The sequence below is a fragment of the Rhinolophus ferrumequinum genome, chromosome 6 (genome assembly GCF_004115265.2).
Source record: "Rhinolophus ferrumequinum isolate MPI-CBG mRhiFer1 chromosome 6, mRhiFer1_v1.p, whole genome shotgun sequence".
Lineage (NCBI taxonomy): Eukaryota > Metazoa > Chordata > Mammalia > Chiroptera > Rhinolophidae > Rhinolophus > Rhinolophus ferrumequinum.
In genome coordinates, this window is record NC_046289.1 from 71,767,854 (window position 1) to 71,795,620 (window position 27,767).

At 41.1% G+C, this 27,767-nt stretch overlaps 3 protein-coding genes across 9 annotated transcripts; all 3 read left to right on the forward strand.

Moving 5' to 3' along the window:
* Positions 1-1,032: 1,032 nt before the first annotated feature.
* Positions 1,033-19,322, forward strand: RNASE4 (ribonuclease A family member 4). Of its 4 annotated transcripts, XM_033108007.1 has the most exons (3): positions 1,033-1,171; positions 1,390-1,500; positions 18,058-19,322. In XM_033108007.1, exon 3 carries the CDS (start codon positions 18,075-18,077, stop codon positions 18,510-18,512), a length of 438 nt encoding a protein of 145 aa, XP_032963898.1. In that variant the 5' UTR covers positions 1,033-1,171; positions 1,390-1,500; positions 18,058-18,074; the 3' UTR covers positions 18,513-19,322. The 4 variants fall into 4 exon arrangements, with proteins under 4 accessions (XP_032963898.1, XP_032963897.1, XP_032963896.1 ...); XM_033108006.1 differs by lacking the exon at positions 1,390-1,500 and having other exon boundaries at positions 1,035-1,171; XM_033108005.1 differs by lacking the exons at positions 1,033-1,171; positions 1,390-1,500 and adding an exon at positions 5,913-5,995.
* Positions 5,908-12,578, forward strand: ANG (angiogenin). Of its 4 annotated transcripts, none has more exons than XM_033108001.1 (2): positions 5,908-5,995; positions 11,924-12,578. In XM_033108001.1, the coding sequence occupies exon 2, from the start codon at positions 11,945-11,947 to the stop codon at positions 12,401-12,403; it is 459 nt and encodes a 152-aa protein (XP_032963892.1). In that variant the 5' UTR covers positions 5,908-5,995; positions 11,924-11,944; the 3' UTR covers positions 12,404-12,578. The 4 variants fall into 4 exon arrangements, with proteins under 4 accessions (XP_032963892.1, XP_032963893.1, XP_032963891.1 ...); XM_033108002.1 differs by having other exon boundaries at positions 11,927-12,578; XM_033108000.1 differs by having other exon boundaries at positions 5,926-6,017.
* Positions 19,323-21,571: 2,249 nt separating the features above from the next.
* EDDM3B (epididymal protein 3B) lies at positions 21,572-25,578 on the forward strand. Its single transcript, XM_033108800.1, has 2 exons — positions 21,572-21,771; positions 24,809-25,578. Exon 2 carries the CDS (start codon positions 24,827-24,829, stop codon positions 25,265-25,267), a length of 441 nt encoding a protein of 146 aa, XP_032964691.1. The 5' UTR covers positions 21,572-21,771; positions 24,809-24,826; the 3' UTR covers positions 25,268-25,578.
* Positions 25,579-27,767: the final 2,189 nt, after the last annotated feature.

Sequence of the window (27,767 nt, forward strand, 5' to 3'; positions counted from 1 at the left end):
TCTGCTCGCACGAGGTACTGGTAGCATGGGACCGATACACTTCCTGTGCGTCTGTCCTGGGGCTCAGGACCCTACAGTGTTGCCACCGAACCGCGCTCCGGCCCTCGGGCTCCAATCCGGTTCCCTCGAGAGTCGAGCACGTGGCTACACCCGTTCGGACGGGGTTTGGTGGAACTCAGCAATGTGGGCTGAAGTCTGAAAAAGCTGCCTCTCCTCACCCCATCTAGCGTCTGGAAGGAGGGTCCAGGACGTAAATCTGGGAGAATAAGCGAGGCCAGAGCTAGAGTTAGACGTGAGACTTCATGAAGATGGAAGGAAAAACTAGGCAAGGCAAAAAGTAATTTCACAACCGAAAACAAAACTCTAGAATAGCCTGGTGGCCAGTTGCTGACCGGAAAATGAAATCCAGGGTAAACAGTGGTGCAGGATGGCTGGCTGTGGCTCGTTGGCCTAGCGGTAGGATTCTTGCTTTGGGTGCATAGAAGTCCCACTTTCAAATCGCGGACAAGCCCTGACTTTCTGAATTTCTTTTGCGCCCCCTTTGGGAACTTTCCCAAAAGTTCCGTGCAAACTTGCACGCGTTCCGAACTGTTCTGCAAAAGAGGTACACTTAACAAACACAGGGTAGATGAGACTGATGGCCTGAGAGGGACGAAATTGCCTGGCTTCCTGAACTTTAGGGGCCTGATAGCTCCTGGGAGCAGGGGCCCGTGTCGTGCCTTGGCTCCGGGGCGGTTGTGGCGCGGTCTGCGGGTTGTCCCGGCAGCCCGCGTCTTCGAGGCCGCTGCGTCTCGTACTCAGCTACAGGCTCTCTCCAGTCTGGAATAGCGCGACATGAGCCAGACCATAAGCAGGGACCCGCCCCGCTGTGCATGGGGCGGGAGCTGCTGTGGAGCCTTCTCGGGAGGCGGGTCCAGGCGCTAAGGGGTCTCTTCTGAGAAACAGGGTGCGGTCCCAACTACCCGGGACCTAGCCAGCCGACCCCAACCTCCTCGCTGCACCCGCGTCTCGTCAGTGTACTAACGCTCAGCCGACGCAGATCCAAAGCAGGACTCAAAACATCATTTTTGCGTTTTCTACCAGCTCCCCACCATCATACAAAGGAGAAGCGGGTGAGAAACAAAAACTTCTCTTTCCACTGTCCTGCGCGTTTCTGCAGCTTTGTTCCTAAGTGGGTTCACATTTCTGCTCCTCCTTCTCCTCGTCTGTAGCTTTACCAGGGGTGTTTTGGCCGAGGGATTCTCTTCTTAGCAGAGGCAGTTGGGGGGCTCCTCCGAGAGAAGTTTTTGGAACCGGACTGGAGGAGCTGAGAAATGGGAAGGAAGATAAAAGTGCTGTACTTGTAGAGTTAGCGATTCTACATTCACACCACATGTTTACTTTCTGCAGCTGGGCAGAGATGGCAGCACAAATGCCTATTGCCTAGAACGTAAGCTTGGAGGGGATCACCGCGTTGGTGAAGCCCAGGGAGACCGGGGAGGCCTGCACTAGCTCAAACTAGTAAGGATTCTTTGCTTGGTACCCAGATTGATCGGCAGATTTACGAAGCAGGCCTTGTCCAGTTTTTGCAAGCGGAACTGACATTTGGGGACTGGTGTTTTCATTTTCTGTCTGCTCACCGCTGTCTCCTCACCCTTAACCCACCTTCAGCCAGTGTGTGAAGTTCTTGCAGACACTGACAACAGCCTCTTCTTGAAGCTTTCTTAGTGGAACATTGGGATCTTCAGCTTTCTTACTCTGAGACAACACATCAAGTGATAACAGCACATGGGCATAAACAGGACATCTTTATTTAGGAAGGACAGTAAAAACAGTTTCAGCACCATTCTAGGGATTAGGGAAATCTAAAATGAGCCAAGACCTTCCCTCTGTGTCATTAAGAACCTTATAATCAAATCATAAATGTAACCACCAGAAACCCAAGTGACACAATTAGCTAAACAGCACATGGCCAACTTCCTAGAAGCAGCCTCAAGTATTCAAAGAGCTACTTAGCTATACAGCTACTAACTAGTTAGTGCAGAGGATAATTGTGTTACAGACACTTTATTTCAAGCAAAATTTTTGTTAACAGATAAAGGGGGAGTAAAAGCATTTTTGGAATTTATGGAAATATTCAAAGTAGTTTTCTCTTAAACGGCAAATTTCATGAGCACTTTTAAAATTAGCCTTGATTTTCTAGAATTACTAGTATAGAATATGAAAGCTATGTGGTGCATTGGAAAGCCTCTAGTCCTGGGAATGATAGATGTTCCTTGAGCAACACATTTTCTCTTTCTCTATTCTTCAGATTCCACATCTGTAAAATGAGGAGTTAACAGATGGTCTCTGAGGTCCCTCTCTTTCTTATTCTATGACTGCATCGAGTGGCCAGGTATTATAACAGGACTCTTATAAAAAAAGAAGATACTCTAGTAATGAGGAGAAGAACTCTCATTTGGCAGAGAGAATGGGGAAAACCATTCCAGGAAAAGAGGAATGGCTCTGGCTATTGTCAAAAGTGCAGATGCCAGGTTATAAGCAGGTTATCGTGCAGTTATTGCTGGAAGCATTTTCCAGTGTGATTCATAAATTAAAGTAGATGACTAAGAAAGTGGACCAAAGCAGGCCAGCAAAACCCTTCTTTAGAAGTTTTCATTATACTGCATTTGAGCAAAGAACAATCTCTGTAAACAGTTATTCTCAGAAGAACATTTTGAAATAGCAGGGAAAGAGAGAATGGGCACAAAGCCCAGAGTTTGTTGAAAAGTGAATGATTAATTGTTGTTTGTTTGGAAATAGAGCCATGTCAGCAGGACTTTGTCCTCATTCTCCCTCTGTCAATAGTGTTTCCCCTTCCTGGAGGTGGAGGCATGATCCTTCCTTCTTATGTGAACTTCCTCCTCTTTTAACCATTACTTCTGTTACTAAATAAGTTCCATGCTCATAGACCTAAAATATGTAAGAATTATAAAGGAACTTAAAAACTAACCCCTTCCCTCCATTACCTAATTTTACAATTAGTCTTTAGGACAGAAGTAAACATATGTACTTTGTCTAAAGGGGGAAAGTACACCAGCGCGAGAGTCCTTAGAAGGAGAACCCATGCTTCCTGTATCTGTGTGCAAGGAAACTATTGGCTTGAAGTAGAGACATAGAAAAACATTTCGGAAGAAGGGGAATAACTTTCAAGTTGAAGCTGTCAGAACATTTTTTAAATATATGAGTATGTTTTTCAATTGGCAATTGCTTCACACCTATTAAAATTACTGACAAAGATATAATGTTCATTAATCGTAGACTATAATTCTTCGTATTTTGAAATACAAAGGAGTAAGCACTAAGCTGCATTTTAATGAAGTCATAAAACTTTTTTCCCTAAAAAACTTTATTTTCTGTTTCATCATAACTTCATTGTGCCAAGCTGAGAATAAAAACAATTAGAATGAAAGCAACCATTCCCCATTCACCCTGACTCTTTACATTGTCAACTATGTAGACAGGTTGTGAATTCTCCCAAGGTTGTCCAGTGAAATCCTAGAGGCACAGAAGGGATGTGGCTGTGTTCAGAGGCTGGAAGCTGCTACTCAGCACCATTGCGTAACTCCAAAATCAGAGACTGATCTGTTTGTGTGAGTTGGTGCTTGAACTAGTGTTTCAGGCCATGGGACTGTGTGTGTGTGGTTGTGTGTGTGTGGTTTTGTGTGTGTGTGTGTGTGTGTGTGTGATGTTGGAGTGGGGTACTTTATCTCTGCTTTTAGGTCATTTATCAGAAAAGGGTTGTGTTGATCAAGTCATCTTGCTCCCCACAGGCTGTGGGAGTTGACTGCTTATTCTGTCTTTTGGGACTGCTGAGGCAATCGTGGGGTGTTGCAATGGGCCTGGCAGCTGGCTTCTCTAACAAATAACTGGTTGATAGCTTTTTAGAACTCATTTCTTCAGTGTCTCTTTAAAAAGTGATATGTGATTAACTTAAAATAGGCACTGCTATCAAATAGTTTGTCTGCCCACAAAAGGAAAATGAGCATTTGGGCACTCTGCTAAATGCCAGTAGGGGCCTCACTCTATGGTCCCCATGTCCTATTATTTCTTTTTGCTCCTAAAAGACTTTGAACTTGGGTGTTTGGCAGAACAACTGATCAGAGACAGGCCTGTCCCTTCCCTTCCAGAGACTTCAGTAACCCTGGGGCACCAGGTACTGAAGGAAAGGCAATTTGTGGCACTTTGCTTGGTATTCTCACTACCTCCAACATTTTCCCTTTAGCTCAGGATTCGGTTGGGGATGCAGGGAAGAAAGGGGAGGACAGGGGTAAAACGTGAAGCTCAGGCAGGACTGTGTCCCAACACAACTGAAAAGCAGGTGAAGTTTGTTCTTTTTCAGGTTCTCCATGCTGCCCACTTTTCTTCCTCAAAGCCTCAGGCCCTTCCAGTTACCCAAAGCTGTTCTTAAGATAGGCTGTAGAGCACATGCCCAAGGGTGTGGACTCACTGACAGCTGTTTAAAGAGTTAATCTCTGCTAGGGATTTTTGCACTGGGACAGGGACCAATACCTCAAAAACAAAGATAAACATGGGCTTTCAGGATTTATCAGTAAGCTAAAAGCAGAGCGTTCCTGGGACCCTTGGAAGCCACCTTGTTCTACCTGGGAATCAGTCCTGCCTTGTTTGGTAACTGCTACCAAACCCAATTGTGTTGGTGAGCCTTAACGTTTTCGCACTGATTGCGGCGTTTGACTTTACCCCACGAGTTCAGTGTTCCAGAAAGGAAGTTTAGGAAAGCAGATATACATTTTCCTATATTTTTGTGTTTTTCAAGAATGAATAATAATAGGAAATTTTTATACTTTAAAGTAATTATTTAATAAAATGTAGCACCTTAACTGTATCTACTTAAAAATATAAATACTGTAATTATTTTTTGTGGATTTCTGACACCTTTTGGAGAACAAATTTGAAATCAATTAATGCAGTGAAAAGGTTAAGAGAAGCCAGGAGAGTTTGTATGGTTGGAGTCTCCACAGTGAGATCAGAGAGAGAGCATTGCTAAACCATGAGGGATAACAAAAAGACCTTGGGCCCTAGAAGTCAATCACTGTTTTAGAAACTAAGACTGTAGAGATGAATAAGACAATTATTCTTCTCTCAAAGGGTTCTATCTAATAGAGAGACAAGAAGATCAATTAACCACCAAAGGAGTGATGGTTATCAGTGTTGCAATGATGATGGAGATCACCAGTTTTGCAACTGAGCTACAAGCATAGAAAACTGAGTGCCTCAGGGTTAGTATCTAGTGCACAGCTAAGGATGAAAGGAAGAAGAAGTCCAGGAAATATAGCCAGGATATTTCAGAGGGTTAGTTAGTAGCTGGGAGGTTGAGGTCAGGGGCAGGGTACTAATAGCTATCACATAACCTTCTCTAGAAGTGCTTTCCTGGTTCTGTGAAATCTATGGAATAACCTACTTATTGGCATTGCATCCTTTCATTAAACCAAATTATGTGGGTAAATACAAAGTACACTGGAACAGCATTCTGCTAGGAGATCACATTTGCTCTGCAGTTCTGCTAGGAGACCACATTTGCTCTGCCAGTTTCAAGGCAGTTCTTGGAGTTGGTCCAGAGATCAGGAACATCTTCTGGATCCAGATCATTGTGTGTGTGAACAACGAAACCTCGGTCTTGTCATGGGTAAGAGTAAGAACCACGCACATCGGAAAAAGAGCAGCTTTGGCACAAGAGGCCATGTTTATCCACTAATCCATTCCAGTGGGTGAATATTTGACCCAGTCATACCCAGAGAAAAGGTGAATGACTTTTCTTGTTTGTCCAAGAGAAGTGTCCTTGGTTTTCCTGTCTCTGCCAGGATTGAGGATCTTTGGAACTAGTCTCCCCACCCATTTCATCTGATCACTATATAATCAGAACCATAGGGGCCTCTAGGTTCACGCAGCTGGAACCCATCTCCTGGAACAAACAGCTGGAAGCCACCTTCAGTTGGAGGGAAATTTCCAGATTTTTGTAAGATTATTCTCACCCCTGGGTAATCTATTGTTCTCTTTGTTTATATATATATATATATATATATATATGTATATATATATATATATATATATATATATATATATATATATATATACATATATATATATATATATTATTTCTAGCCATCTATCCATTGCAATGAGGCCATTGCCCTCCTTTTTAAAGCCTCTGGGCCCAAGCTAATGAATTAAGGAGAAAATGAATCAGATTCTAAAGTTTAAAATGAAAACAGATTTCTTTGGGGCTAGCATATATGTGGATAAAGGGACATTTAGTGAGACCGGGAGTAAGTGGAGGTTGCAGAGAGATTCCTGAACTGTGATAAAATCTTCAAAGACCTGGGGAAGCCATTTGCTGAAGAGCATTGGAGCCCCCCTGAGCACAGGCATTATATGTGATGGAACAAGGAAAGAAACAGAAAGCATGCTTTTAGCTGTTTTCTTCTAACCTTCCCTACTAATTTTTTTCCTTAAAAAAGTTTTGATTGCTCTGTGAGAGCAAAGTGGTACACATCCCAAGATCAAAAGAAGGTACACTTGCAGGTCGAAGGGAAGAAAGAAGGAAAGGAGATAAAGAGTGTTATGCTTTCGCTTTGGGGGACATTGCCCTAGAATATATAAAAAGTGTGAAACTACATTTATGGAAATTATAACCACAGTTACTCGTCATAGACTGTCAAGTTAGCTCCCTGGTGTGTAAAGTTGGATGGATCTCTTGAGTATAAAACATTGTCAGTGGAGAGAGAAAGAGAATATTGATTCTTGTGAAGACTAAGGGCTTGGTTTGAGATAGAGGATCAAGTTCATATAAAGAACAGTTGGGACGAATTGCACGGACAAAAAGCTGACTGACAGTTATGTGCTTGTATATGGGAGGATATGTGTGAATGAGTTTGACCACCAAATGTAAGGCTGTGCACACTTGGCCTAGGCAGATTCACTTCTGCACTACAAATAGTCTGTCTCGTACTTGTTTTCTCCCAATTCCATTGGACCTCTTTATTTTGGAAATGTATAACTGAATACATGGATGAGGATGTGAGTAGGGGAGCAGATGTTAGATACTGGTGGCCGTGCTGTGTACTGGCTGGGATTTGGTTTCTGCATGACTTAGGGAGTCAAGATTATAAAAAGCCTGAGCAAAATTTAGCTAAGTTGTTATGGAAGGAATGTGCAATTCTACAAATTAGAACCAAAAATTCTCCTTTACCTCTCCAGAGTGGGATGTGAGGGTTCAACCTCCAACCAGCAAGTGGCTGTGTAGGATGTGAAGCCCTGTGCAGCGTCAGTCCAGTGCCTTCACTAGAGGTGGTCCATGGGCTTGGCTTACATGCTGAGCCTTGAGAAATGATGCATCTCAGTGAGACTGGGCCACAGGTCATCCGATCATCTTCCACCCGGTGCCCTGTGCCACCAACTAAACTTATACAAACTTGTCTCTGTAATTCTACAGTCACTCTACTTTTGCTAGTGAAACTAGACACGATTCTCTTACGCTTAATGAGAACTATGGAATTTCAGAATTTAGAGTTAGCAACTTTCTCATTTTATAAATGAACAAACTTAGGTCTGGAGAGGAAAATGAAGTCAATTATTTAAAAAAAAAAGTTATTGAGGGTCTACTATGAGGCAGGCAGTGTGACTCAAAGTGAATAATATGGGCTCTGCTTATACACCAGTGGGAAACACTGACAAGTCAACAGGTAATTGTCCGTCCAAGAGTACATGTATAAAGACTTGGAAATAGCACCCATGAAAACTGGCAATAGGTACCGTATTTCCCCCAAAATAAGACCGGGTCTTACATTAATTTTTGCTCCAAAAGATGCATTAGGGCTTATTTTCAGGGGATGTCTTATTTTTTCAACTCAGGAAATAATGGTTGCCGACCTGATCCACACTTACGCTTCTTAGCATTTCCCTCGTCCACCTGTTGACTGAGGTTATGGTCTCTGCTGGCCATTTTCGGACCATTCGGAGATCCAACTTCTTCTCTTTGCAGAAAGCCATAAGATTCTTGCCCTGGGAATCCTCCACGATTCCTTTCTTGTACTCCATGGAATAGCTCTTTCTTTTTGCACTCATCTAGTCTGGGGGTCAAAATATCATTCCCTTTAAATCTACCATTATGTCAAGTGTTAATTGAAGGCTTAGGAGACAAGAGTGGCAACAAAAATGATGACAGTTAAGAATAATAGTCCACACAAAAGCGACGAAAAATTGCAGGCACCAAAATTCAGAAAATGTTTCTTTATTTCAAATGAGTACATTAAGTACGTCCGTTACAATACACGATGTATTGAATTATGAAGATTCATATTAGACACAACCATGTCCGTTCGTTATCAAGTGCGCATGTTATTCATGCGTTGTGTCTGTAATCTGATTGGTCATTCGGCAATAAGTCTGGAGATCATCTGTTTACATAGGCAATTACCTCTCATCTAGAGGCGCCCGCTTGGGTATTTACTTAATTATAATTTATATTATCATTTATTTTAAGTATTAATGTCAAAAATATTATTTATTTATATTAATTATGTATTAATATTATTATTTTATAATTCAATACATCCATCGTGTGTTGCAACGGACGTACTAAATGCATCCATCTGGCTGACGATCTTAACTGGGGCTTATTTTGGGGGAGGGCTTGTACTATTATGAACATCCTAAAAAAATCATGCTGGGGCTTATTTTCCGGTTAGGTCTTATTTTGGGGGAAAATACGGTATCTATTTTGCTCTGTTCCTCTGGACAGATACTGAGCTTTGTGACTTTTGCTTTGACGCTTGTCTCTAGTGGGATGGCCTTGGTCTTAATATCTAAAGCATAAAGTGTTTGGACAGAGACTCTAGACAGGCCTGCCACCTCAGACTCCCTTCTATGAACAACAGTATCTCCACAACCTGTATGGTGCGGGCACCTTTTACAAGGACCCTGTATGTCCTCTACAGTGTGGAAGACATTGGCAACATTTCTATCCATCACTGCCACCTAATGACTCTTTTGAGTACTACCAGCTCTTGGTTCTTCCTAATTTTGAACTCTGGGATTCTGGTCCCAGGCAAAGAGGCGTTGACTCTGTGACCTCTGAGGTCCTATTCGATCTTGGGAGCCCGTGATTCTACAGTTACCTTTGACGTTAGAAGGCAATATTTGTCCATCGCAGAGCAAGAGACCTAATTGAATCCAAATCAATAAAACTTTGATGAGATCTTCCAAAAAAAACTAGAAAGAGAAAACACACCCAAAAGACTAAAAAGCACAATGTAAATGTAAAGGGTTTGGTAAATGGGGTGCATGGCAAGCCAGCAGCTCTGTTGAAGCAGTGGCCATGTATGAATACTCGTTTTTCCTTTAGTGGTGGCTCTCCCCTCTGCAATCATGTACCACTTTCTTGCTAAACGCCCAAGACCACGCTTTTGCTTGATTTTATTACCAATTATAATCTGTGTGCTAAATGGCAACTTTTTCAGCTGCAATTTATTTCAGTATTGTGGAATGACCCAAAATTTTCTTAGTGTATAATTTGGTATTCAGCAGTGTGCCAATTTTGTCTATAGTTATTATGAAACAGACAGGGTGGATCAATGCCAAATGCTGTTGAGAAAGAGCTCACATTGCTCATTCTGTTACATGCCTTCTCATGTACCATCAGAACCCTGGATTCCCTTGTCTTTCTAGATTTACAGTCATACTCCCAGAGCTGTTTAGTAACACTACAGGCTTAGTGCTAGGACCTGTGGCATCTTTAAGGGCTATAAAGAATTGGATATGAAAATAATGTTTATTGACTTACACACAAGAAAAGCGCAAAATAAAAATTCAGAATTAATTTAATGTCTATGAAAATATATCATGTGTTTTTAAATTTACAATTTATATGAATTACATTTAAGAATAATTTGAAGGTCAAATTTTTCTCCAATTGTAAGAATTTCTCAGTATGTGTGATGATTGCCAAGAAATCATAGCCAATTATAAAGTAAATGAGTTACTCATAGACAAACAATTTGAAAAGCAAAATTATAAAAATCATTTTCAAGTTTATAGTGTAAAGTCATTTTTATTATTGTATGTGGGGACATTCACATATATTTGATACAATGGGGAAGGACTCTGATGGTTTTTAAAGGCTCTGAATGTGTTTTAAGATTTTCTCCAGCGAATTAAAAGTATAGTCAGAAACTACCCTGTTTCCCCGAAAATAAGACCTAGTCGGACCATCAGCTATAATACGTCTTTTGGAGCAAAAATTAATATAAGACCCAGTCTTATTTTACTATAAGACCGGGTATAATATAATATAATAAAATACTGGGTCTTATATTAATTTTTGCTCCAAAAGACGCATTAGAGTTGATTGTCCAGCTAGGTCTTATTTTCGGGGAAACATGGTACCTGCTATAAACACCAAATATTTTTCAATTCTCAAATCTGCAAATTTCTGAAGAAATAAAATCTTAAAAGTTCATAAGAAATTTGTTTTCTACTTTGTTATTATCTATATTTGTTTGATTTTATTTTTTAATCGTGCTCCAGGAAGAAACACTATATTTACTTTATGGGTGTGTTTGAGTGTCTGTGACACACCACCCCTGTGGTGTGTGAGTTTTACAGTTTGAGATTGATAGCACTTGAGAGACGATGACAGCAATCCTCTTCTTTTTTTCTTCTTCTTCTTTTGAGGAAGATGTTAAGAAATTAAAACAATTTGTAAGCCCTTTGATTTCATGAAAAGATCTAAGTTGTTTTGTTTGTTTTTCTTTTTTCCACTTGGTAACATTATTTGCCTGTTGTGTAACAGTCTTTGTACATCTGCAGGGGAAACTAGAAAATATTCTCTAAGAATAATCCACATTGTTGCCAATGAGAGAAGCTCCTAAGAATAAGCTTGAATTCCTCTTCCTCCAGTCTTCCGTAAAAGTTGACCTCAGACCCACTTCCAAGCATTACATGGATTCTTCCATGCTCTTCACTGTTTTTTCTATATATAATAGTACACAATAATTCCACCTTTGGCCATGAACCATCTACTTCTTGGGGAATTAGGTCTGTCTCCCTTCACCTCAGGATAAAACTGTTTTCAGCTGCTCTCCTCACAGCCAGCTGACTTACTGATTTCAGTACCTGGAATCCTGTCTTCAACAATCCTCTGATTGACCCTTCCCTGGGCTCAGGGTTCTGCTCTGGTGTTAGGGCAAATGCCTTTCCTAGGAAATGACATGGCAATCTGACGGGGGTGTTTCCTGACCTGCTGATAGAGTCAGCAGCTGGGTAGCTGAAAGTAGTACCTTTTGCTGTAAGTAGTTGTTAATAATGTTTCAGGTCACCATTTGCAAGCATGCAGGAGGGTCCCCCAAGCCTCCCTGCCGGTACAGAGCCACGCGAGGGTTCAGAAACATAAAAATCCCTCTTCTTTATAGCTCTCACCTACTGTCTTACTGTCTCATCTCAGTGAACTCGAGCTCCCATCCCTTCCCTAAGGATGCCACATTGCCTTTTAGGGAGGCGTTTGGTGTGTCTTAATGGTTCCAGGACCTAGCCCAGTGCCTTGTACCCAGTAGGAGCTTATGTAATGTTTGTTATTAAAGTAATTAATAAATGAATTAAAGAGTGTGAATGGATTTTGTAATGCTACAACTGATAAAAAAAAAAAAAGGTGAGTACTCAGTGATCCTTAAGGGACAGGAAAGAATGGTTGGGGATGAAAGTTATGTTCAGGAAAATTAGATCGAATTTCCAAAGGAATGGATTGACAAGAAATGTGAAATTAATAAGGAAGAGAAAAGAAAGATATAATTAGGTGACTGAAGATACCTGACGGCTGATGCCCTGTCAGAGAGAAAAGTCTCTGTCCTTTTAGCCTGATTTGCTCTACCACACCTCCTTTTGCCCTTAGCAGGAGCCTTTGTTGGAAGAGATGATGCTGGGCCTGGGTCCCCTGGTGTTGGTCTTCATGCTGGGTCTGGGTCTGATCCCACCGACTGTGGCTCAGATCCCACCGACCGTGGCTCAGAATAAAGACAGGTACAACCACTTCCTGAGCCAGCATTATGATGCCCAACCAAGTGGCCGGAATGGCAGATACTGTGAAACCATAATGGCGAGACGACGCCTGACGAAACCCTGCAAAGACATCAACACCTTTATTCATGGCACCGAGAACAACATCAAGGCCATCTGTGATAACAATGGAGAGCCTTACAAAGAAACTTTAAGAATAAGCAAATCTCGCTTTCAGGTCACCATTTGCAAGCATGCAGGAGGGTCCCCCAAGCCTCCCTGCCGGTACAGAGCCACACGAGGGTTCAGAAACATTGTTGTTGGCTGTGAAAATGGCTGGCCTGTCCACTTTGATGAATCCATTTTCCGTACATAACCAGCAGGCCACTGGCCCAGAGTTAGCTCTGCTCTCCTTTCCTTGCATTTCCCCTGTCCACTCTAGAATAGTGGTGGCAACATTCCTTGCCAGGGGCCCAGAAAAATGAGCTGCCTGGATCTTATGTTTCCTGTTTTATAATATGATTAATAAATAAAAATGCCTCTGAAATCAATAAGAATCAAAAGTCTTCTCAGCGATTGTTAGCCTATTTTGGCCATTTTCTCTACTCAGCAGAGCCCTGAGAGGACTGGATGGAATAAAAATATGTCTTTCCCTATCAGTTAATTCCTTCTTAGTAAGCAGGGAGGTGGACTTTACTTTTCTGTGAAAGTAAGGATGTTAAATTCATCTCACAGAGGGAATTGGGAATTCCAGGGCTCATGGCTTCGGGGCAGAATTTTCAGGAGGGCCAAATTATTTTGCTGTCATATAAGCCAATATTTTACAAATGTTAAACCTTGAGGAGAAGAGTGTAGGACTAAATACCAACAGATTAATTAAACTTTCTCTCTCTCACACACACACACACACACACACACACACACATACAAATACTGTGTGTAATCCTGCATGAATACCCAAATTCATTCCTGGTAGCCACCTCTTGTCTTAGGCAGGAGGTAATTTTGATGTTGCTTTGAATGGAATTCTCCCAGGATATTCTCATGGTTATTTTATATAAAGATTAAAATTGATTACATTATTTTCTCTTTAATCTTTTACTTTATCAACTGATGTCTGACAACTGTGAAGTCTTAGGGAATTCATAGCAAGATTCCAAGCTTATTCCTTATCCTTTGACTACATTTGTTTTCAAGTAAACACAAACTTAGGTAAACAGACACTCTCTTTGTAAAATACACTAATCAATTCACAGGTTTAGTTGTTAATTTTGTTACCTAATTTCTATCAATGGGTGCCTGGATATTTTATTTACAAAGTAGTTGTTAATAAATTACAGTTATAAATCATTAGTTTTGCTGTCTTATGAATATATGACTATATATTCCCGATGGTGGCCTCTCCTGCTGCCTACATTGCCCTGAAATGGGTCAAAAGGCCTGATTCCTCAATACCCAGGTTACAGAGCAGTGTCCAGGTGCCACTTGGGAGAATCCCGCATCACTGAAAGTGTCTAAATTTATGGAGGAAGGGGTGGAGAAGTAGGTTATTGGTGCATACTCAGCACATGAATCTCCTCACTTTGAGTTAATTTATTTAAAAATTGAAATCACTGTCATTTCCTAAGAAAGTAGGGAGAAGAGTTTCCCAAACCTATCTTGCTACAAAATTTGCTTCATTCTAAAATCTCAAAAACCTTTTAGGAAGTGAGAAATGTCCAGTTTTTGGTAGGATATTTGGACCCAGGTTCTCCAGCCAGTACCAACCATCTCATTGTTATTAGACAAGGTGACTTCCATACAGATCATCGCCCCACTCAAGATTTTGATGGCGAAGGTCAAAGGCATGGACCATTATTATATTAAGCATGCCATAACTGTGAAAACTCGTGTTTTCTCCAAACATCTGCTTAGAGTATTACCATTGCATGCCCTGCTCTGGTGTTAGGGCAAATGCCTTTCCTAGGAAATGACATGGCAATCTGACGGGGGTGTTTCCTGACCTGCTGATAGAGTCAGCAGCTGGGTAGCTGAAAGTAGTACCTTTTGCTGTGGGTCTCTTGTTTTCTCACAAACAAAAGCTGTTTAGAATGAAATATCAAGTGGTAGGCACGTCAGTCTTTATCTCAAGAAAATCATGTGAGGAATGCAAGTCCTGGTCAGCTGTGCTTTGTTAACTTTGCAAAGAAAAAGAGAAGAAAAACCTCAAAATATCAAGTCCTTTGAAGAATGATGACATGCACAGAAGAAAATTCCAAGCAATGTAGAGAGGAAAATTTTCTCTAGGGACACAGCATAAATTCTAGTAGAGGAGGTAGTTCAGCTTAAAAACAGCCTTCTAATGGGGGTGGAGGGTGGGAATATGGGTACTCTACAAAATAAAGGGGAAGGGGTCAATAATATATGCAACTAGGTGTAGTCATTCATTACTTTATCCAGATTGAAGGAAGCAAAGGAAACCAAGAAAATTGGAAACTGTAAACATGGTAATTGCCAACATTTACTGAGCACTTACCATATGCTAGGCATTGTGATAAGCACAAACATTGATTTTATCATTATTCTTCATAACATCCCTAATAGGTAGGTATTATTATTGTACTCATTTACTTATGAGGAAATATGCTGAGAGAGGTTAAGTAATTTCCCCAAGGTCATATACAGTGTTTCCCCCAAAATAAGACCTAGCCGGACAATCAGCTCTAATGCGTCTTTTGGAGCAAAAATTAATATAAGACCTGGTCTTATTTTACTATAATATAAGGCCCAGTCTTTAATATAATATAATATAATATAATATAATATAATATAATATAATATAATACAATATATAATATAATATAATATATAATATAATATTGGATCTTACATTAATTTTTGCTCCAAAAGACGTATTAGAACTGATTGTCCGACTAGGTCTTATTTTCAGGGAAACAGGGTAGTTAGTGTGGCAGAGCTCTGGGATCACAGTATCAAAAGAAGTTCTTGTTGAGAATCAATGTGGTGCAGTGGAAAAGCCTTTGGGGCAAGCTCTGACCAAAGAGTATGTGTTGGGATGATTTGGGGATCATTTCATTTTCTGTTGTAGCCAGAGCCTTGAGATACACCCATTTGATGTCTACATTGGACTTCTGTTTGAAAATATTTTTCCATGTCTTGTTAAATCAGTTGGTTAGTGTGGCTGAGGTTGTGGGTTTGCTGTTGCATGAATAGTTTAGGTATTCTTTGTAGCTAATTATCTTTCCAAACCATATTCTTGGACACAAAGAAGCACAATGAGAAAAAGTAGGCAGAATGTGCAAAATTAGAGGTGCAAGATTAGATTTGGCAAAAATAATCCAAAGAACATTGTTGTGATGAAGCTATTACCCAAATACTAAGTGTACTTTCATAAGTTATAGCCACTGGTCTTGGGGTGATGTGAGGACAGAGTCCCAAAGAACAGTTTCCAGGCTCTCAGCCTCACATGAAAAGGTGCTGGCTCGGGTAGTAGATGGCCATCAGCTGTGGCTAGTTGGCCATCAGCTGTAACCAGTTAGCCATTGGCCACTGATATAACTGCCGTGGCTGCGCTAGCAAGCGTGGATTGCAGTTAACAAGGGTTTGGTTGGTTGGTAGAGAAGCCGATGGCAGGCTACAGATCCTGTGGCTCCTGCTTCCTGTGTCTCCAACCCAGCCACCTGTGAGAATATAATGGTATGAGTCCCCTATCTATGGCTCCGTGGGTGTTCCTTTTTGGCCTCACCACATCCTGTGCTCCTCTGCGGGGAGCAGGAATAGAGTCCCTGCATGACAGGTGAGAAGTAAATCAAGCATCATTTCTCCCTGCTAGCCTTCCCACAACCCATCCACTTCTGTCTCTTCCTAACTCCATATCTCATATCTATAGCTGTGTGAACTGAAATGTGACATAGAGCTTTCTATTTTTCTGTGAATGAGCAAAAAGTGGCTGTAAATATAGGAGGTAGATTTAAAAGGATGAAGTTAGGTTTGATACTGGTATGTAGGTCCTTTATCAGGCATTTCAGTCACTCAGTGTGATCTGCCATCATGAAGCAGCATTTTTTAAAACAATGGACAGTAGTACCCCTATACACCAAACCAGGAGATCAGCTGGGGTCAGCCCTTAGATTGCAGATGTAGAAATGGACCTGCCTGACACTCAAAAAATTGTCCTTTCTATTTTTGGTTGGTCACTTCCTGTTGAAGCAGAGATGATTTTTCTTTGCTCTAGTGAGTCAGCCCTGCCTCAGTGCCAGGGTCAAGTAGATTCACAGTTCATGAGTTCATGCCAATCCCAGGAGTGACGGCCAGATGGCAGCATCTAGCTAGTTAGTATTGGTGAGTGACTTCCCACCTCTACTCCCACCCTGTTCCAGCCCTGATTAAACTCTGTTGCTAGGGAGATGCAACTCTGAACATAAATGTTTTTAATATTCCGAATATTTGGGGAGTGAAATGAGAGAGGGAGTAGAGGATGTGGAAAGAGCACAAATTTTAGGGTCAGATAGGTCTGGATTCCTTCCCTCACTCAGTCAACAAAAGCAATGTTCTGAAACTACGAGGCAATGCTTTCTTTATTGTAGCTCTGGAGATTTGTGTTTGTTTATTTTTTAAGTCTGTAAAACACGTTTATTCTCCACTGCCAAAAGTGCCAACAAAATGACTCTGCAACTAGAGAAGACCAACAACTACCAACAGCTATTGACAATATAGAGCATCAAGGATAGATGCATGACAATAGAATATACCACCAGCGCCTAGTTTTTCCGGTTGTGCATAGAAACAGCAAGGAAAAAAGACACCATCCAAGTCCTCTTTTGTGGAGATTGTGCTGTTTAGATTTATATTTTAAGTGTTTCATAGTTTTGTTTTGTTTTTTTGAGGAGAGTGCAGCTCATGGTGGCCCATGTGCGGATCGAACCAGCACCTTATAGCCAGCAGCACCATGCTCTAACCAACTGAGCTAACCGGCCACCCCCATGTCTTTTCTTGTCAGTCAACTTCACAAGCCTGAGAAACACCTTCATTCTCTATACCCATTTCATTTCATTTGTTCATTACCTCGCTCATTTTGTTTATTTGTTCATTTAACCAATATTTACTATCTTCCCAGCTCGGTGGCTGAGTATTCTGTTTTTGACTTTGTTTTTTATAGGATTAACATGATTTCCAAAAGGATCTGATTTTAATACCATTTGAAGGAAGGATAGCCACATGGGTGAAAAAGGTGAAGGAATTAAGAAGTACAAATTGCCAGTTATAAAAATAGTCACAGGGATGTAAAGTTACAGCATAAGGAATATAGTCAATAGCATTGTAATAACTATGTATGGTGTCAAATAGGTACTAGACTGACTTCATAAGGTATATAAATGTCTAATCACTAAGTTGTACATCTGAAACTAATATTATATGTCAACTGTAATTGAAAAAAATTTTTAATTTTTTCAAAGAATAGACACATTGAGAGGAAAGACTAAACCTAAATGTTACTCTATACTTTTTCTGCACCTTCCTCAATTCCCGCATGTCAGGAATTAAAATCAGTTCATAAACTTTTTTTTACATATCCTGAGTCTATCCAAACTTTTGGGAATCAGAGTCTGCAGGGAACCAAGCACTCTCCAAAGATCACACGACTAGAGAATTCCCTCAAGAGACAGACAAGTCCCATTTCATTTAGGTCTGCCTTTTTTCTCTCTTCACACCCTGACCATAAAGGCCATATCTACCTGGACAGCCACCCAATCAGTCTCTACCCTGAGTCATTGTACTGACTACAGCAACTTCTCTCCATAAAAGAGAAAGACTCTTGCTTTCAGAGAAGATCATGTTTGCAAACTGTTTACTCTTGGAGAAGCAGTGTTGAGAGCAGTTGTGAGCAGAGAAGAGTGAAGAGATGGTATATATAACAAGGAGGTATGAGGAGACTATAGAGTTCAGGAAATATCAGCTTGCCATTCTCAACACCTCTCTCTGGTGCCCAATTGTTACCTTCCTTTCTCCTGTCCCTTGGTTTCTCTCTAGGCACCTCCAGGGTAGAGATGGCTCTCCAGAGGACCCTTTCGTTGCTTCTGCTCTTACTGCTGACCCTGCTGGGGCTGGTGCAGCCCTCATATGGCCAGAGTCGCATGTACCAACGATTCCTGCGGCAACACGTGGACCCTTCAGTGACAGGTGGCAATGATGGCTACTGCAACCTAATGATGCAAAGACGGAGGATGACCACGTATAATTGCAAGCAATTCAACACCTTCATCCATGAAGACATCTGGAACATTCGTAGTATCTGCAGCACCACCAGTATCCCGTGCAAGAATGGCAACATGAACTGCCATGAGGGTGTAGTGAATGTCACAGACTGCAGGGATACAGGAAGTTCCAGGGCCCCCAACTGCAGATACCGAGCTATAGCCAGAACTCGGCGTGTTGTTATTGCCTGTGAGGGTGATCCAGAGGTGCCTGTGCACTTTGACAGATAGATGCCACCCTGCAGGTGTTATGGCTCAGTGGTTGGCCTTTAACTTACTTTTTAAATAGCAATGAGTAATGCATTTGAGCTGTCCCAGGCTCTGTCTCCTCTGCTTATTTCTTATTTTTTTTCTCTATAAACCCATTTTGTTACATACATTGCATCAAAGAGAAATGGAGACATAAACCTATAATGAGACTGGGCTTTTCTGTAATAAACTTTTCTGTAAACTCTCCTGCTTCCTTTTATAATACTGGTCAGCTTAGCTTTCTCAGATCCTAGCCTCTGAAATTTAGTCATTATATGTATTTCTATAGCACTTCAAGCATTTCAAAGTTCTTTCATCTCAGTTATCTCATTTTAAAACTACAGCACCCGTGTGATGCTGATGTTGTTATACACAGGAGCCCAAAGTTAAGGGATTTGCTGAAAACCATGAAGTTAGTGGAAAAGCTGAGGCAAAATTCCACTTCAACTAGCTACTACTAATCCAGGGCTTTTCCCACTGCGTCACAAGGAGTGTTTCAAAAGTATCTGCTTTTTGTGATCCCCAAAAGTCAGTTGTTGGGGGAAGCATTAAAAATTTGGAAATATATACTGGTAAAATGGGAACTCTATCTGTATAATTTGGCAACTTTTTTATGATTGGGTCTAATAAGATCAAGAAACTATACAAGGAATTTTCTTATTTGCTTCTCAGACTTTTGAATCACTGTAGTAAATCACAATATTAAGAATGTACTAGATCATTAAGACTCACTCAGTCTTCCAGACTGCAAGATTTTTCATGTATTTCTTATAATAAAGAACTCAAACTTCAGGTATCTGTGAAGACTGTGCTTTGGTTCTTGCGTGAGGGATTATCTTTTCCTCTATCTTCTTTTAATTCTTCTCTAGTTTATAAACATGCGTATGTTGCCAGAAAATGGGTTTTTGGTGTTAGTTGCAGGAAAGAATTCAAGGACACATCGAGTTAGCCAAGCAAGTAGACTTATGAGGAAAGGATAGTATTCTCTCAAGATGGCGAAAATGGGCAGCCTTGGAGAAGAGCAGCTGCCCCGAAGAGAAGTGGGGTTTGGCAGTTTATTACACTAAAAATGAAGGGCTGAAATATTCAGGATTTAAGGATGGTGTTGTAGGCATATCCTAGACAGGTTTCTGCTGACCACTCCTTCCTGGAGGGATGATACGGGAGTCTCTTGGTTCTTCCGTATGACAAAGTGAAGATTCAAAGGTCAGCAAGCTGATTAATATGCAAGCAGGGTTTATTAGTGATACCTTCTCAGGGAAGAGAACAGGCATAGCCAAGGTGGGAGAGAGAGGCATAGGCCCCTGGTCTCCTTATCCTGAGGACATATAGTTTGCTGGGTGGGGTAAGGGAGTTACATATTGATTTGGCGGGAAAAGGTGGTACATGCTCTTCCACAGGAGGTTGTGACGTCTTAAGATGAGTGGAGGTCTGTTGACTAAGATCCTTACCTTGTTCCAGACCACCTTTTGTCATCTGTTGTTGTAAAAACAGATAGTGGCTGAGGCAATTAATCACAGCTATCTATGAGCTTTTCCTGTAGGTACCATTATCCCTTTCCATCCTTCCCCCTTCTCCTACATTTTCTAACTTCTACCTAACAAGGAAGGGAGCGTTTTTGTCCTTATTGGCTCTCTTGGAAGTGTCGTGGTGACACAGGTGGTGCAGATATTTTTTGGGTGCCATGGTAATAGCCTTATAATCTATTATAATCCACTAAAATGGTAAGATGCAAAGTGGTAAGATGGCGTCCTCGATTCTCTCTCAGCCACTGAAATCCAATTCTGGCCAGATTGTAGTAGTACTTTCTCCTTAGCTGCTGACATTGCCTCCCCCTTCTTTTTCTCCCCTTTCCCTCGTGGCACTATTCTTCCTACCTACGGTAACACATACACCTTAATATCCTCATCAACTCTGGTCCAAGACTAAAGCCTATCAGATTGATGACTGCAACACAAAAGCCTTTGTCTCATTTACTCCAGAGGGAACGATTCCTCTCAAAGACAATTCTCACAGCCCTCCCTTCTCCTTTTGAATATTTAGAAATAAATTGGCAACAGAGATGCTAGCAGCTAAAGAAGGAAAGTATGTTTGTGAGTGTGTGTGTGTGTGCGTGTGTGTGTGTGTCTGTGTGTGTGAAAGGACTAAACTGAAAATATTTGAATTACAGCATATATTGTGTTTCCCCGAAAATAAGACCTAGCCGGACAATCAGCTCCACTGCATCTTTTGGAGCAAAAATTAACATAAGACCCCGTCTTATTTTAGTATAAGTATAATATAATATATAATACAAAAAATACCGGGTCTTTTATATACATATACATAGTTTATATTTAAAATGTACAACCTGATTTAGCATAGATATGCATTGTAAAATAATCACTACAATCAAACTAATTATCATATCTATCACCTCACATGGTCACCAAAAGTGACTCCATTTTTGACAGCTATTTCTTTTTTTAACACTATTGAACATCATAAATTAGCCACACCAGTTTCTACTGAATGCAGATCGCTTTCGCACCATCATAAAGTCAAAAAATCCTAAATACGAAAAATCATAAGTAAAATCTGAGTCACTTTTGCTAAGCCACAACACCAAAATAAAACTTAATAATTAATGGAACTGCAGTTTCAACTTCTTCTAGAAGTGGAATATTCAACCAGTCTGGAATTTCCTGATCAACACTAATGAGGTAATCTACCTGATAAGACCCTTTCCCTTCCCCTAAAAGAAGGTGTCTTGGCTTGAAATTATAAACTCTTTGAACTTAGTCCCACCCTTTTTCTGCCTATAAAAACCTTCCATTTTGTACAACTCATAGGAGCACCCTTCTAGTTGCTAGATGGCATATTGCCTGATTCATGAATTGCTTAATAAAGACAATTAGATTTTCCAACTTACTTGGTGGGATTTTATTCTTCAACACCTGTTCCCAGGGCCTTACTTATTTTATGCATTATGACTTCCCCAAAAGTCAGTCTTTGAAATCTGACACCTCTGCTCCAGGCTATTCTCAGAGTGGACCCAAATATTCTAGATGAAAAGATACAAAAACAGGTTCACACAGTAAGCCTGTCCCCTCTCCCCAACCACCATGTGGGAGTGCTGTACCTCCCACATCTATTCCTTTTCTTCACTGCAGCAGACTTCTTGGCTCTATGAAAAGGGGAAGAACACAGACCCTCTACTCTTCAGATCCACGTACTACTGATCGCCGCTACGACCAGTGACGTGAGTACTAGATCTGAATAGAGTCAGTCAGAATTAGAAGGGTTTGTGCTGAGGGCACTTGTGGGAAAAGGCCCAGGAACACTGGAAGGGGCATGATTGAATTTCTAGATTACAGTTAACTCTTTTGCTGCATTAATTGATTTCAAGTTCTTTTTATAAAATGTGTCAGAAATTCACACAAAAAAAACAAGAAGTTGATATTTTGACTTATTTTATGCATTAATAATAACAATTTGAGCTGCTTTGTATATAAATGACATTATTTTTATGTATAAAAATTTCCTATTGTTATTCATTCTTGAAAAACGCAAAACTATAGAAAAATGTACATCTGCTTTCCTAAATTTCCTTTCTGGAAGTTTCCATCCTCAGTCAGTGGATGGAAATATTCATTTGGATGTATCCAACCATTGCAGCAAAAGGGTTAAGAATGGAAACTGATCCAACTTGTAAGAAGCAAAGACCTGAATTGAACTCAGCATTAATCTCACTGATACCGCCCCCCCCCCACCTCACACCACTTCTTCCCTAATCTTTCAAAGCATAATACATTGAAGCAGCTTGAATCCTGGTCTTCTTATCCTGTTTAGACCATCTGAGCTAGGGATAAGGTGCCACAAAAGATAAAGTGCCTACCCCTTGTTCTGTGCCTGATAAAGCACTTGATACTCTCAGACATGCTCTCCATACGAATCTCATTTGACTCTCACAGGTCTGAGGGAGCTATTATTAGGCCCATTTGAGAGCACCAATGCTGAGAGAGGTGAGAATCAAGTTGTTACCTGTTCAAGGTTCATGTGGCCTACACTTCAAAATGCCAATATTCAATAGATCAATTTGGATAAAGAAAGGTTTGTTATTCGAGAAGGTACTGTTAGATAACATGGGAGCTCTCAGTGGTTCTTCAAATCCATCTTAATAGCACCTCCAGTTCATCCTCTATAACCAGGGAGGGGGCAAGAGCTACCTCTTGAGGGCTCTAGACAGCCAGGTGCCAAAGAAGGGCACGAAATCTCCAAATCTCTTTGTTCCCAGTTGATCTGTTGACCCCCACGGATTTGAGTTCAGCCCTGAGGCTCCTGCAAATCTTTGATAAACAGTCATTGTTCTGTACTCCCTTCCCACCTCTTCAGGAGAGGCCCCTTCTGACAAGGGCCTATTCTACAAAATACTCAAGCAAAATACCCAAGACTCAAGCAGAATTCTTCTAGTTAATTAACGTACCTATAGCAGAAGCTACTTAGCCTAAGTCATCGGTAGGGAAACAGCATTTCACTCTGTTACAAGGTTAGAGATTCTGTAGGGCCGGGTATACTCCTCAAGGTAACAGAAGACAGAGAGCTGGTTTAAAGGGAAGACCTTTTCAAACATCTTGATTTTGACAAGTGTAGGTCCTGTGAGGGCAGTTTCAATCTTGGTACCTTGATTGATTAGAAAAATATGTCAAAACGAGTTCCTTTTGATAGGGTAGGTAAATAGAAATGAGCAGGAGGAGAGACTTAGCCCGCTTAGAAAACCCCTTGCTGCAACTCCTACTTGAGTTAAGACTCCTTGTATAAGATGTTTGAAAAGGTCTTCCCTTTAAACCAGCTCTGTCTTCTGTTACCTTGAGGAGTATACCTGGCCCTACAGAATCTCTAACCTTGTAACAGTGAAATGCTGTTTCCCTACCTCTGACTTAGGCTAAGTAGCTTCTGCTATAGGTACGTTAATTAACTAGAGAAATTCTGCTTGAGGCTTGGCTATTTTGCTTGAGTATTTTGTAGAATAGGCCCTTGTCAGAAGGGACCTCTCCTGAAGAGGTGGGAAGTGAGTACAGAACAATGACTGTTTATGAAAGATTTGCAGGAGCCTCAGGGCTGAACTCAGATCCGTGGGGGTCAACAGATCAACTGGGAACAAAGAGATTTGGAGATTTCGTGCCCTTCTTTGGCACCTGGCTGTCTAGAGCCCTCATCTACCTCTTGCCCCCTCCCTGGACATAGAGGATGAACTGGAGGTGTTATTAAGATGGATTTGAAGAACCTTTGTATAATAGCTGCCCAGCAGAATTCCAGGCTTCCACATACTTCTGAATCAAACCAATGCATTGCTAAATGCCAGAGAAGGGAGAGCTAGGCAGCTCATTGGGCAAAAGATAAGAGAAGGGATGGGGGAGGCAATTCTACTCATAGCAATAACCTTTATACCTTGTAAGGTGAGACTGCTTCCCTCTCTTGGGTCTGACCACCCCATGTCTCGGAGTGTGCTTTCTTGTACTAATAAACTTCTTGCTATCCTATGCTGCACAAAAAAACTGTCTCTTGACTGGATTCTTTCCCTTAAGAAGACGAAGAGCTGAACTACCATACAACGTCATTCCCAGTGACACTTTATAATGGTATTCTTAATGACAAATCAAGATCATTTATCATGATGGTGATTAGGGAAATGATTTCTCAGAAGGAAAGTGGGTAGTCAGAAGAGACATGTTTCAAACAGGCTTCGGGGAAATGTTTAAGGAAGTCAAGATTAGATAAGTACCATTGGCAGAGTCCGTTTAATTGCAGCCTAGGATTTCAGGGAACCAAAGTCTTTCTGCTTAGGAAATATCTCCCAAGTCTTTACTCATCTTCTACATTCTCTTAAAAAGTGACAACTCTTTCTACTTCACGGATACCGTTAAAATGCCATTCTCTTTCGGAACATGGACACAGGCTTTTCTGAGAACTGATAGGGACTGTAAAACAGAGCTTGCTGGAGGGTGATTGGTTCCTTGGTATGGGTAGAAGAGAGGGCAGACTGGAGATGTTTGGAATTCTCATAATAAACTTTATCTATATTTTACAATTTTGCACTTGTCTCGCTTGGGCTCTAGCATATTTTCAATTCTTATAAATTTTATTGTTTAATGAGACTTATCTTCTAGTCTGGGAACCAAATGGTAAAACTAGGCCCAAGTGTCTACATTGGCAGGGAAAGGAATTTTAAGATGGAACTCAGCTCCTAGGACAATGGTGCAATAATGCTTTCCTCTCTCTTCCCTGTGGACCCACAGGTGGCCCTGGTGACTGAGATGTCATCCTCTCTAAAGGTCATAGGCCTTCTCTTGGTCCTGCTGCTCACCCTATGTGGGCTCCTTTTCCAAAGCCAGAACCTTTCCTGGAGGGACTTCATGAAACAGCACCACCTGAGCTCAAGCTTGGAATTCAGTGAGTACAGATGCGATGATCTCATGAGGGAAAGAGAAGCTCCAAAAGACAAGAACTATCACATCTTCATCTATACCTTATGGCACAGAATCGAGCATATATGCTTTAGGAACTGGAGGGATCGCTACAGGAATGTGTATATGTGGGCCCAGTTTCCCTTCAAAATACTCAAGTGCTACCTGGGGAATAACAAAAAGAGCTACAAAGAGCACAGGAGCTACAGTTACATTGAATTCCATTGTGGCATGAATGGGTTTGTTGATAGCATAGAGGACATCCGGTTATTAGAGGTTATCAGCAACTAGAAAGTCTGCCTACACCACCAGGTTTTAGTAGAGTGTTTAGTGTTTCCCAAGTGTTGGCCCCTGCCTACATCAATAGCCATTGCTACTCCCCACTTTGCATTTATGTGTCAATGTTTCCCAACTAGAGTTATGTATCACTTTGTTTCTTGTTGGGTCTCTGCCTGGAATATCCTTCTGTCCTTGTTTACCAGATTTATTCCTACTTTTTTTTTTTTTTTTTAAGATTCAGCTCATAGGGCATCTCTTTTTGACTATGTCAGAAATTTTCCTGATATTGACTCCTTACGCCTATCAATGCTGAATGATTTTCCCTTCCCTAAATGAATTATATTATTCCAATATGTGTGACATTTATGTTATACGTGTAGAGTATGTGCTGCGTGATTGGTATAAGTGTTAGAGGTCTGTATGATACAGATTATGCTTAGATGTAGTTTGTGCCATGTGTAGGTTTAAGGTGTGTGCTATATGTGTGTAATATGCTTATGTCTGATGAGAGTGTAAATGTTTATGTGCTAAGCTGGGGAATAGCTGTTACCTAGGCATTGATTGTGTTGACATGCGAGTTCCACCCAGATTGGGGGGCGTTGGCAGAGCTGATTGGGTATAAAACATGTAGCATGGTCCTGCCTCATAGTAGGTGCTCAGTCAACATTTTTCTTCCTTTCCCGTCGTTTAGCTTGGTACTTTAATTTTGACTTTGGTAAAACCAACATTATGAGTACCCATTAATCATCTCTCCCTTGCTCCAGAGATAGAGATTTCTAATGTGAAAGTACAGTAGGCTGTCATCTGTATGAAAGCTGTAAGTTCCCAGAATTATAAAGGACCTTCTCCACTAGCCACAGAATAACAGAGATCCCTCCTGGACTCATTTGTTAAGAATGTTTCTAAGGAGGCTGTTGCATCCTGCGCAACAAAGGCTGAAGGGAAACGAGAAGGGGAGGCTTTGGGTTAAGGTATAATAAAGAAACAGAGACTTAATACAGTTAAATTACAGAGGACCAGGGGACCCGCAATATCAGAGACCGGCCCGAATCGGGCCAACTGTCGGTATTTATTGATTTTAGACAAAGAAGTCACATGATTTAAGGATTTAAGGATTTAAGGCAAGGTCTGTGAAACTCTTACACCACATAGAAAGAATGATCTCAAAATCCAATTATTTGTCCCAAAACAGCCGAGGCATCCAGTCCCATGATAACTAAGGTGTGGTATGTACCTCCCTGGGGTGGGGAAAGTCTCTCGAGGTAAAACAACACCTTGAGCTGAGCAGAAAGAGCTTGATCTTATCGCTCTAATGATCCTCTCTCACACTTAGGTGAGAGGGAGAGGCAAGAGTCAGCAGCAGCTTTTCTCAAGCAGGGAGAAGGAGTGACAAAGCCTCTTCCCATCAATCTTCATACAGCTCATCGGGGTCTCAACGGGGTCCCATCTGGCTGAGGTGGTTTCTCCCATGAGAAATCTTACCTGTCTTTGACTGCAAACCCTTCATCTGAAGACCAGGCCGAGAGACACAAGGTGTAACAAACTCAATCCCAGAGAGGCACAGTTCCACAAATCCTTCCTTTCCTAGGGAAAGGCATGGGGGACAGACGTCTAGGCTGTTGTGTGACCACAGGAGGCTAATGCATTTTAGATGGGTTAAGGCATTATGTTTCCTGAGGAATAATATGTTACGTAAAAGATATTAGCACAACTGAGTTTCTCTGATAATAATCACTTTTACTTGGGAGAGAAATAGAGTAGGGTTGGAGGACTTTAAAATGTACCTCTTTTGAAGAATGGGGCTTAAGACTTAAATTCTGTTGGAAAAAAGAGGAAGTAATGGAGGAGAAAATGTTGAGGACACAAGTAGAGTCCATTAGAATTCTGTTTGCTAAATGGGGGGAGACAGATACAGAGTAAGAGAAATATTCACTTTATATAATTTTGCCTCGGGCAGGTATGGAGAGGAGAAATACCAAATATGAAGTACAGTACCTGTGTTCAGTCTCCTGCACTGTTGAATGACTCCAGCCTTGAAACAATTAGAGAAAAGGCCATGGTATCAACATGTTCAATTAAGTGACTTCACACCTTCCTATAACTCAGGCCTCAATGAGTAGCCAATAAATCTAACTTCGTCATCAGGTTCCAAGGGCAGCTCCTCAACTTTGCAATTTTTTAGTGTACCTGGGGATGAGCAGACACCTGAGAGATGATGACCAGTACCAACCAAACTCTTAAGACATTGGTGTTAAACCAGTTCCTCCCCAATGATCAATTTACATATGGAGAATACCGATTGTATCTTTCACTTGATAAATGCTGCTTCAAAATGTAGTGGCATATTTTGAGGTGACATGTTTTGATCTCCTACAGTCATATTTTAGGGTGGTCTATTATGGTCTCCTGCAGTAAATTTTCACAAATACCTATGGGGAAAAAAAATAAAACAACAACAACAACAAAACTCTTTAAAATTTGCTTTTATTAAAGGGTTAAAAGATGGTGGTTC

Excerpts from the sequence above, each read along its gene's own strand:
- ANG (XM_033108001.1), top strand. The coding sequence starts at position 11,945 with ATGATGCTGGGCCTGGGTCCCCTGGTGTTGGTCTTCATGCTGGGTCTG.
- RNASE4 (XM_033108007.1), top strand. The coding sequence starts at position 18,075 with ATGGCTCTCCAGAGGACCCTTTCGTTGCTTCTGCTCTTACTGCTGACC.
- EDDM3B (XM_033108800.1), top strand. The coding sequence starts at position 24,827 with ATGTCATCCTCTCTAAAGGTCATAGGCCTTCTCTTGGTCCTGCTGCTC.